Source organism: Sander lucioperca, chromosome 23, assembly GCF_008315115.2.
Source record: "Sander lucioperca isolate FBNREF2018 chromosome 23, SLUC_FBN_1.2, whole genome shotgun sequence".
Classification (NCBI taxonomy): Eukaryota; Metazoa; Chordata; class Actinopteri; order Perciformes; family Percidae; genus Sander; species Sander lucioperca.
Genome location: NC_050195.1, coordinates 12,697,027 through 12,708,316, shown reverse-complemented (window position 1 = coordinate 12,708,316; position 11,290 = coordinate 12,697,027). Strand labels below are relative to the sequence as shown.

Sequence of the window (11,290 nt, the reverse complement as noted above, 5' to 3'; positions counted from 1 at the left end):
ATGAAACGTGTTTACGACATAAAACAGGCGTAGGACGGGGGTACGCCGATTCCTACGCAAAGCAAGGGATTTATCAATTTGAACGTGAGCATAGGCTGCGATAAAATCTCACGTCTGGTCTGAACTCGTGTACACAAGTTTTCGAGTCAGTGTGGACTTGCGGTGCAGCATATAAAAAGTTTAACAGGAGAAGGAGAAGTCATCAGTTGATCACTTATCAGCAATGGCAGATCTGGCTCTCGGAGGACACACGCTCTCCCTCACAGTTCTGACTCATGAAACAAACACAAGTAAAATAAAAGACACTGCATAAACTCCGCTACTGTGTGTTTATTTAAATATACGTAAACCATGTAGGCCTAAGAGATTGCAATATAAGCCTGTGGGGACTATAGCATATGTCAAGGATGTATAAATTAAATAAACTTCAGCTGGAGTCTGATTTACCACGGCAACACTGTTTACTGCATCAGTGATCTCTTTCCATTCCACATTCTTTCTACAGCCTTTAATACCAGTTTTCAGGCTGACAAATCTACAGACATAAATGCAAATGAACCTGAGATATCAGGGTTTCAATCTCCACCTCTGAAAAGTGTCTCTTCTCAGCCGGATTACGTCTCGCTATGTCGTAAATTGTAGGGGCGAGGCCTCAAAACCCAGAATATATTGGGGCGTGATATTTGAATTACGATCGTTTCCAGCCGCTGCATTTATCAATGTACGACCATTCTTACGCTCTGATTGGTGTGATACGAACGTTTCGTGAATCACACGTGAAGCCTGTCGTAAGAGGATATCTGCGCTGGTTTCTACGTTAGGTTGATAAATGAGGGCCAATGAATGGGAGACAGATTTTGTGGACCCACAGAATGTTTGTTTTCTTTTTTATACCCAAATGAACTTCATTTTATTGTAGTGTTCTCAGTTCTGAAACAGAAAATGTGCTTATATGCATTCCCCTGGGTGCTCTCAGTGTCATCTATAACATCGTTCCCAATTCATTGTCCATGGAGCAGTTCCAGACTATATATGTGATGACATTCACACATTTGAGTTTAAGCACTCTAACTTTTGGATTTGGGAGAGTTGATCAGCCTGTTTTTGGACTGTCCAATGGAATAACATGAAAATGGGCATCCCCTTTAATTCAAGTGAAATCTCTTTTAAAGTGCTCATATTATGCTCATTTTCAGGTTCATAATTGTATTTAGAGGTTGTACCAGAATAGGTTTACATGGTTTAATTTTCAGAAAACACCATATTTTTGTTGTACTGCACATTGCTGCAGCTCCTCTTTTCACCCTGTGTGTTGAGCGCTCTGTTTTAGCTACAGAGTGAGACATCACACTTCTGTTCCATCTTTGTTGGGAGTCGCACATGCGCAGTAGCTAGGTAAGGACTACTAGCCAGTCAGAAGCAGAGTATGAAGGCATGCCCTGACAGTAGCTAGGTAAGACTACTAGCCAGTCAGAAGCAGAGTATGAGGGCATGCCCTGACAGTAGCTAGGTAAGACTACTAGCCAGTCAGAAGCAGAGTATGAGGGCGTGCCCTGACAGTATCTAGGTAAGGACTACTAGCCAGTCAGAAGCAGAGTATGAGGGCGTGCCCTGACAGTACCTAGGTAAGGACTACTAGCCAGTCAGAAGCAGAGTATGAGGGCGTGCCATGCTAGCAGCTAGGTGAGCATTATAACGTGTGTTCCAAAGTGACCACGTTTGTCTCTGAAGTAAAGGCTGGACTACAATAGAGCTGTTTGGAGCAGTTTGTGAACAGTGTTTTCTGTTGGAGATGGTAAGTCCCTTTGGGGTGGACTTTGGGCTTTTTCACTTTGTAAACCTATAACATGCACAAAAAAGATATATAACACAATAAAGGAAAGGGAAAAAGTCAAAAAGCATAATATGAGCACTTTAAGATAACTTTTGTTCTATCTATCTACAGTTTTTTTGAATTGCTTAAGCACGATTTTCAAAACACTACACACAATTAGCACAACCACACACCCAATTAGCAAAACACTACAGATCCTTTGCATAATTAAACACTCTTGTAAAAACTATACACTTCTGTTTAAAAACCACACTTTGTTACCATATGAAACACACGTTTCACATTACTATACTCTGTTTGCACGAGTTACACTCTGCTGTGATAAACCTAAAACACTTTTAGCACTTCTACTTCCCTATGATTAGAGTAGGCTACCATCAACAAAGTACAAATATAATGTAAATTCACCAAACACACAAGACCAATGTTGCAGACTGAAGAAACTCATTTATTTCTCAACACGTCCAAAATGTTGACATGGAGATTCATAATACTGTAACAAAATGTCACTTTACGTATTGTACTGTAAGTTTACTGTAAAAAAAGAAAAGAAAAAAAAGAAAAAAAGAACTAGACATTGTCTCTTCACCTAGCTGGATCTGGCCAGAGAATTTCATCAACATCGCAGGCAATGTTGTCATTAGCAAGACACCTTGGAAAGAAACGTCTTGAATGACGAATCCATCCTTGCATTGCTGCTGCCTCCATCTGGTCACAGGCCTCCTCCATGGCTTGGATGAGGGGTACCTCAGCCTGGAGACGGAGATCATATACCTTCCACCGCCATGCCGAGAAAAACTCTTCTATAGGGTTGAGGAATGGAGAGTATGGTGGAAGATATAGGACGGTGAAATGTGGATGTTGCTGAAACCAGTTCTGAACCAGAGCAGAGCGCTGGAAAGACACATTGTCCCAGACAACAATGTATTGCATATGATCGATTTGATTTACTGCTGTTATGTTGTGCAATTGGTCCAAGAATGTAAGTATGAGTGCTGTGTTGTAAGGGCCCATATGGGCATGGCGGTGGAGGACTCCATTCTGTGTAATGGCTGCACAGAGTGTTATATTACCCCCACGTTGCCCTGGGACATTGACTATAGCCCTGTGGCCAATGATGTTTCTTCCCCTCCTTCGTGTTCTCGTCAGGTTGAACCCAGCCTCATCTACGTAAATGAACTCATGCTGGATCTCCTCTCCATCCATTCATAAAACTCTCTGAAGAACAGTGTCAGGCAAAATTGTGTAGTTCAGTGTAGATGTAGTATACATATTACAGTACAGTAAAAGATTATGAGACAGTATGCAAGATCACACTGCTAAAGTGAATACATACCTCTGCATAATCATGCCGCAGTCGCTTCACCCTTTTGGAATTGCGCTCGAAAGGCACTCGATAAATTTGCTTCATTTGAATATGTTTTTTTTTTAGGATGCGTGCCAGTGTTGATGTTGAGACCTGATGGATATCGTTGAAACTGGCGTGGTTATTGACAATGTTAGTTTGGAGCTGATTGAGTGTTATAGCATTGTTGGCCAAAACCATGTTTACTATCTCCCTCTCTTGCTGTTCTGTGAACATAGGAGGCCTTCCCCCTTGTCGTTCCTGACCCTCAATCCTATGTAGAAAAAAAAAACAGTATACAATAGTACAGTAATTTCACAGGAAAAGGTAACAGACGTGCTGATAGTGCATAGAATACAGTACTGTAAGCAGTTACTGAAACCGTGCAGATGTTTTTGATATGATGATATTTTTACAATACCTATTTTCCAGTCGAAATGTTCTTATCACACTTCCCACTGTGTATCGGCTTAGATTTGGCTGTACTCGCAGTCCAGCCTCCCTCAGCGTCAGGCCGTGGTTGACAACGTGGTCAACCAGTGTTGTGCAGATCTCATTTGTCAGATTCGGTCCTCTTTGAGCACCTTCTTGTCTTCCTCTTCCTCTTCCTCTACCTCTACCTCTACCTCTACCTCTACCTCCAGCATGGCCTCCATCTCTTCCTCTGTTGATTCCTCCTCTGTTGATTCCTCTTCCTCCCCTTCCTCTTCCTCCTTGTCCTCCTCCTCGTTCTCCTCGTTCTCCTCCTCGTCTTACTCTTTCTCTGACTCTTTCCATTGTGCTTGAAGACCGATGAACTCACCTGCTGCTTTTTATAGTGCTCATACACCTGATTGGTGTGTCTACAATTAAGCAAACAAGTGTTTGCACACCTGATGACTGTGTTGAACCAATTGGTTGGACGGTGCGGTAATTTGACAGTCAGTGCTTTGGTATTGCAAGGAAGTGACTTCATGATAGATTTTTGTGTGTGATGTATGTTAAGTCTGTTTAGTGTTTTGCAAATCACTGTGTGTAGTGTTTTGTAACAAGTGTGAGGTTGACAATGTGCTTATAGTTGTGCAAATATGGGCTGATGTTTTGCTTCTTGAGTGTAAGGTTTTGCTAATAGTGTACTACTTTTAATTTTAGTGTGTAAGCAATCCAAAAAAACTGTAAGTACTGACCAAAACATACGCAAAGTGGGGTTTATCTGACTACCGCCTTTTTAATGATAATTGCTTGAAATGTTGACTTGGTGCATATTTCAGCCAATTATTTTGACATTTGCTCTGTGCGTGTTTCCTGAACATCAGAGTGTGTGTGTGTGTGTGTGTGTGTGTGTGTGTTCAGGTATTGTAGCATTATTGACAAGGAGACATATTAAACAGAATTGCACCTTCTTGGTTATTTTCCTGGTACTGTACAAAATGTATCGTGTTATGACTAGTTCACCCTCTTTTCCTACATGAGAAAAGTTATTTGCCAAAAATGTTGTAAAACTTTGCTCTCCGAGGAGATAGGCAGAAGAAAGAGATCTCTCTTGCTTCACCTTCATGCTGTGTTTCATTTTTACTTTTTAATAGAAGTGTCAAGAAGCTCTCAGGGGTCCACCACTTGTGGGGAATGAGAATTAATTGGAGGATTAGAGCTACATGCACCCGCTACCCTGTCTTGACTTATAACATGGCTTCAGGGTTTGCAGTCCTGCTTCTCCTGACTGCTGACTGTGTGTGTGTGTGTGTGTGTGTGTGTGTGTGTGTGTGTGTGTGCACATTCATGAGGTAAGAGAGAAGGAAAAAAGGTGTAATTTATTAGTCCCTACATATTTGTGAGATTGATTAGGTATTACTTTTACTGTATTCACATTACTGTTGTATGTCTACGTGTATTTTTCTTTTTTTTAAAGATTTTTTCCGCCTTTAATGAACAGGACAGTGAGAAAGGGGGGAGAGAGAGAGAGAGAGAGAGAGAGAGAGAGAGGGGGAAGACATGCAGGAAATCGTCACAGGTCGGACTCAAACCCTGGACCTCTGCTTCGAGGCATAAACCTCTAAATATATGTCCGCCTGCTCTACCAACTGAGCCAACCCGGCCACTGTCTATGTGTATTTATTCCAGTGATAACATTGTCACCTACTGGTGCCAGCTACTTTTAAAGTGCTCATATTATGCTTTTTGGCTTTTCCCCTTTCCTTTATTGTGTTAAATATCTTTTGTGTGCATGTTATAGGTTTACAAAGTGAAAAAGCCCAAAGTCCACCCCAAAGGGACTTACCATCTCCAACAGAAAACACTGTTCACAAACTGCTCCAAACAGCTCTATTGTAGTCCAGCTTTTACTTCAGAGACAAACGTGGTCACTTTGTAACACACGTTATAATGCTCACCTAGCTGCTAGCATGGCACGCCCTCATACTCTGCTTCTGACTGGCTAGTAGTCCTCACCTAGGTACTGTCAGGGCACACCCTCATAGTCTGCTTCTGACTGGCTAGTAGTCCTTACCTAGGTACTGTCAGGGCACGCCCTCATACTCTGCTTCTGACTGGCTAGTAGTCCTCACCTAGGTACTGTCAGGGCACACCCTCATAGTCTGCTTCTGACTGGCTAGTAGTCCTTACCTAGGTACTGTCAGGGCACGCCCTCATATTCTGCTTCTGACTGGCTAGTAGTCCTTACCTAGGTACTGTCAGGGCACACCTTCATACTCTGCTTCTGACTGGCTAGTAGTCCTTACCTAGGTACTGTCAGGGCACGCCCTCATATTCTGCTTCTGACTGGCTAGTAGTCCTTACCTAGGTACTGAGCATGTGTGACTCCCAACAAAGATGGAACAGAAGTGAGATGTCTCACTCTGTAGCTAAAACAGAGAGCTCAACACACAGGGTGAAAAGAGGAGCTGCAGCAATGTGCAGTACAACAAATTGATGGTGTTTTTTGAAAATTAAACCATGTAAACCTATTCTGGTACAACCTCTAAATACAATTATGAACCTGAAAATGAGCAGCACTTTATTAATGTAAAGCAAGTAGGGTGTTGGCCTCAATGACTGCAAGCCAGATATTGGCCGGGGGTTGAAGTGACACATTCCATTTACTCTCATTACTGTCAGAAAGTACTTGTTTGTGTCAAAAATAATAAAGACATCTTTTTACTTATTAGTATTTTGTATCTCAAGTATTGTACTTGACTACATTTCAAGTTGCATTCCCTTACAGAGTAAAAACAAGTCACATGAAAAAGTCCTCATAAGCTGTGTGAGGGTGGAACAAAAGAAAGGAGCCAAAATCAGCAGCTGCAGCAGAGAAGAAGCTGGTGTGTCTGCGGAGCTCCAAGTCCAGAGATGTGATGCATTCTGTAAAATGTATCAACATGGAAGAATAAACATCTTAATCCCTTTATAACAAGCTTGTTGTATACGCAGCTAAAACTGGTGACGACAGCTCACAATTGCTGGTTGTCATAGTAATGCTCTTTCAGGCAATTTTTTCCTTGTGACTACATTTAGTTTTAAGCCTGTCTTCATTAGCCTATTAAATATATAACAGTTACCGTGAATCACATGGTAACTAGAGTTCTGATGTTCTTTAGATATTTCCAGCCAATACCTTCCCTCTGTTGTACGTAGGGCTGCAACCAAGATGGCGAAGGCCAAAATACCAAACTCAAGCTTCAAAACAGTAGTCCACAAACCAATGGGTGATGTCATGGTGGCTACGTCCACTTTATTTGTACAAGTCTGTTTGTAAAACACATGCACGCCTATCGCAAGTTATGCAATACACTTCCTGCAACTGGTTTTCACACTATACCACGGATCTACAAGTAAACACGGATGTAAACAATGCTGGACGATAAATTGGTTCAATCAAAATGGAATGCAATCATCAAATATGTTAGACCTCAAGGATAAACACAATGCATTTTGGGGAGAAACACTCAATGTACTGAATGCTTCAGGGAGGGGGATCAGAGATGCTATGTCACACAGCAAAAGCTCCATATTTAATGAGGTAATTGCTAATGATGTCATCTAGTGACTACATTAATCAAGACATGAGATATACATGCCTAGCAGGTGACAATGACTGATTGGTGGATCCCACAGAAGACAATGACTGTGTGGTGATTACTCAGAGCAGCACTTTGTAATGTGGTGAAAAAAGAGTTTTTACAAGTTGGTAAAAGTTGGATAAGTCAGTCACAATCGTGGGCATGTGAAAGGAACAATTGAAGCACAAGAAGAGAAGCGCAGACAGCTGCAGGTCAGACGCCAGGCTGAAGTTAGTTTGATAATCACCATCTGTACACACGTTTTACCCAACAGCCTGCAATGAGCTTCATCATATTTTTTCGTCCGTGTTTATTTTTGCTGTAACATTTGGAGCAGTCGGAGTTGGATCATTGTCTGCTTGTCTTTTTAACAAACCTGGCTGTGCTTTGCTCACAGTGCATCACAGGGGCATTTGCTGAAATGACTGATGCTGGCGTCCTGGCGTTCTTTTTTGGAGGACTGTCACATGCACCCTCAGTGAGAAAATTACAAGCTTATAGTGCCTCTATTTAAGCCTACAGGGAATTCATAGTTTGATAGACCAAAAGAAAATAGTATTGTAGATATCACTTAGTTTGTGTGTTTCAGTGACTCGACAGCGGAAAATACATTCCCTCATCAGCCTCATTTACTATTCATCCATCTCACAATTATTCAGCTCATAGAAGCAGGCATATATTATGATTAAAGCAGGGGAAATTCTTGGAATAGTAAGTCCCGACAAAGCATCGCTGTTGGAAGAGCTGGCAGGCAGTTTAGAGTCTCCAGGTCACTGCATGTCTTATAAAATTTAAGAAAACCCTGACCATATATATATATATATATATATATATATATATATATATATATATATATATATATATATATATATTAGGGCTATCAATCGATAATAATAAATAAAAAAGATTAAAAAATTAATCTAATTAATTACAGACTCTGTGATTAATTAATCGAAATTAATCGCATACATAATTAACGGTGCCTGAACCGATACTGACATTAAAGAACGGCTTGTTTATTGCTAAGGCCATATGGTCAAAATTAAATGATTTAATAATAATGTATAACAATAACAATAACTTATTTCACTAGTAAATTGCTGAACGACAAAAACAACCACCAAGGACATTTACAATAACTTCAAATGCACCACGAAGCTGTAGTTTACCAGTTTAATTGAACGCACCGTCTGTGTTGTTTTTCCGACGGCAGCTCGGCAGCTGCAGATTGTTACATCCCGCTGTTGAGTCACAGTCCTCTACAGTAAAACACAGTCAAACTTTACACCGTTCAATAGCTGTCAGCATTGTAACCGTGTTTAATCCAGCTACTAGCTAGCGGTAGGCTAACGTTAGCTGCTGTCGAGTATAGTGTTAACTAGCTAGCGGTAGGCTAACGTTAGCTGCTGTCGAGTATAGTGTTAACTAGCTAGCGGTAGGCTAACGTTAGCTGCTGTCGAGTATAGTGTTAACTAGCTAGCGGTAGGCTAACGTTAGCTGCTGTCGAGTATAGTGTTAACTAGTGTTTGTGTTGCCTGTATCGTCTTCAGAGCACCAGAGAGAAGAGCAGACATATCAGTGGCACCAGATTTCGGTAGCCAGGGTTGGCAGGAAGAAGATTTTTACAAGTAAATGTTCCAGTTAATGATCCAGGCAGCACATTCTCGTCTCCCTCCTTCATTTTACTGTCCAATGGTGGCTAGAACGGCTCCGGGTCAAACCTCAATATGGAATGGATTAATCTGCGTTAATCTGCGTTATTTTTTTTAACGCGTTATTTTTTCTCAGAGTAATTCATCGAAATTAACGCGTTATTTTGACAGCCCTAATATATATATATATATATATATATATATATATATATATATATATATATATATATGCTATATATTTATAATATAAAATCCAGTTAGCTCAGTGGTAAGAGATTTCCTGTAGAAACAAGTTAACTGGAAACCTATTTTGATTTGTAGTTTATTTTTACCTATCACTGTATGAAATGTTTCATATGGTTTAGTTCCATTTTGCTGATTACAATTGATGAAATTACTTTATAATTCATTTAATTTATTTATAATTAATTTATACTCTTTATTGATCCCCAATGGGGAAATTACAATGGGCTGGTGATGGTGCAGTGGATATGACACATGCCTTTGGTGTCATATTACACGGGTTCTAATCCCACTGTGATACATCAACCAATGTGTCCCTGAGGCACTTAACCCCTAGTTGCTCCAGAGGTGTGCAACCTCTGATATATAGCAATTGTAAGTCGCTTTGGATAAAAGCGTCAGCTTAATGACATGTAATGTAATGTACAACTTACTATTCATTTTACATTGGCTGTGAAGACGTAATTTCAGTGCTTTTCAGTAACATTTGCTGCCATTTTTCATTAGCCTCAGATAGCAATTTGTGCAGATCGGTGAGATACTCCTGCTATGTGGCTTGATCATCTCTGTATGAACATGTTGACAGATAAACAATCATTCCCACTGCTGTGCTGCGTCCCATTTCGTGGGCCACCTCCCTTGAAGTCTTCGTTTCAAGACCAAATAAATCACAATGAGTCGACGAGGCTGTTTAATTCCAAAGGCTGCATCACATGCACCAAGAAATGCAGAATTGTTTTGCCCAGACACAAATGGCTTATGCTTGGCAGCCTTCAGTCATCATAAAGTCAATTGTGGATTGGGGGGGGGAAGAAAGTATATTTTGGTCATAACGGTCTGGGATTGGTTTAAAATAAATAAATGGTGATTTCAAATGTATCCACATTTTTTAGAGAATTTTCAGAAAATTCTCAAATGAAAATGTGAATACATTTATTTTTTATTTATTTTTATTAACCTTTATTTTACCAGGAAATAATCCCATTGAGATTCAGGATCTCTTTTTCAAGGGAGTCCTGGCCAAGACAGCAGTATAATAGTTCCATATTTAAAATATACAGTAAAAAAACAGACAACATAAAACAGAAAAAGACAGTTGGCAATATAACATCACCTCAACATAATCACCAGCAGCGCTCAGTAACAGCACATGTGCATTTAGTACTCATATAGTCCTTGATCCTAATTTTAAACTGTCATTGTTGGTAGGTAGTCTAATTTAAGATGATTCTGCAATTTATACCAGGATGAGGGTGCAAAAACTTTAAAGGCACTTTCACCAAAGACAGTTCGTCACATCGTCTGTGTTCCTTGATTTAGAGAAGCACATCATTTTAGTTTTGTCAGAGTTTAGTACAAGTCTCAATTTATGGAGATTCTTCTGAATAATATTAAAACCGACTGCAGATATTACACCCCTCCATATGAATATAATTATCAGGAGTGGATCTATCCAGCCATGTCTCAGATAACACCATAATAGGAGAGGCTGCCATCTTGGCAATGCATATACTGTAGCTCAACAATTGGTAGTGCTTATTCAGCACAAACAGGATACAACACTATGATGTAATTAAAAGAGCACCAGTCTAACCTAAAACAAATGAAAACAGTAAAACACGATAGAAATATGACATTTCTGTTTGTTTCATGTATTAATGTGAGGAAGGTTACAGTCTCCTCATTGCTCTACACAGATCTCATGTTTTTGCACGAAAGCAGGTGGATGGAAATGCACTTGTCACAATGAATATTTGAACGATTTGGAATTTCCAAATTGATTTGTAATTTTCCACCTCTAAAGACAACAGCACTAAAATCTGTTTCATGGTTGCAAATTTCTAAAAGAGGGGGCAGGGAAGCAAAAAGTATTAAATGAATGTAAATTAAGTATATGCTAGTGTCATGTGTGGGCTCCATACTTCTCCCAGCATGCATTGCATGGTGACCTCAAGCTTTGGACTTTCTGCAGACTTACAGAGTCTGGATAGTCCTTCCTTCCTTTAAAAGCTTCTCAGAGGAGACTAGGAGTGAGGAGGAGACGAGGAGGCTCCTGGAGAAGCAACATTTTTTTTTTTACAGATGCCCTTCGATTGGAATCTGTTTTTTGATTGGTCTGCTGATCTGAAAGGACAGTAAAAGGAGCCGCTGGGTAGCTTTACTAGAATACTAATAAAGCATG

At 40.2% G+C, this 11,290-nt stretch overlaps 1 protein-coding gene across 1 annotated transcript; it reads right to left on the bottom strand.

Moving 5' to 3' along the window:
- Positions 1-2,541: 2,541 nt before the first annotated feature.
- Positions 2,542-3,993, bottom strand: LOC116050719. The gene is made up of 3 exons (XM_035998311.1): positions 3,601-3,993; positions 3,171-3,453; positions 2,542-3,052 (listed from the first exon to the last, which is right to left on the bottom strand). The coding sequence occupies exons 1-3, from the start codon at positions 3,954-3,956 to the stop codon at positions 3,041-3,043; spliced, it is 651 nt and encodes a 216-aa protein (XP_035854204.1). The 5' UTR covers positions 3,957-3,993; the 3' UTR covers positions 2,542-3,040.
- Positions 3,994-11,290: the final 7,297 nt, after the last annotated feature.

Excerpts from the sequence above, each read along its gene's own strand:
- LOC116050719 (XM_035998311.1), bottom strand. The coding sequence starts at position 3,956 with ATGGAAAGAGTCAGAGAAAGAGTAAGACGAGGAGGAGAACGAGGAGAA. Across the intron at positions 3,454-3,600 it reads ACATTTCGACTGGAAAATAG|GATTGAGGGTCAGGAACGAC; the intron begins GTATTGTAAAAA and ends TTTTCTACATAG.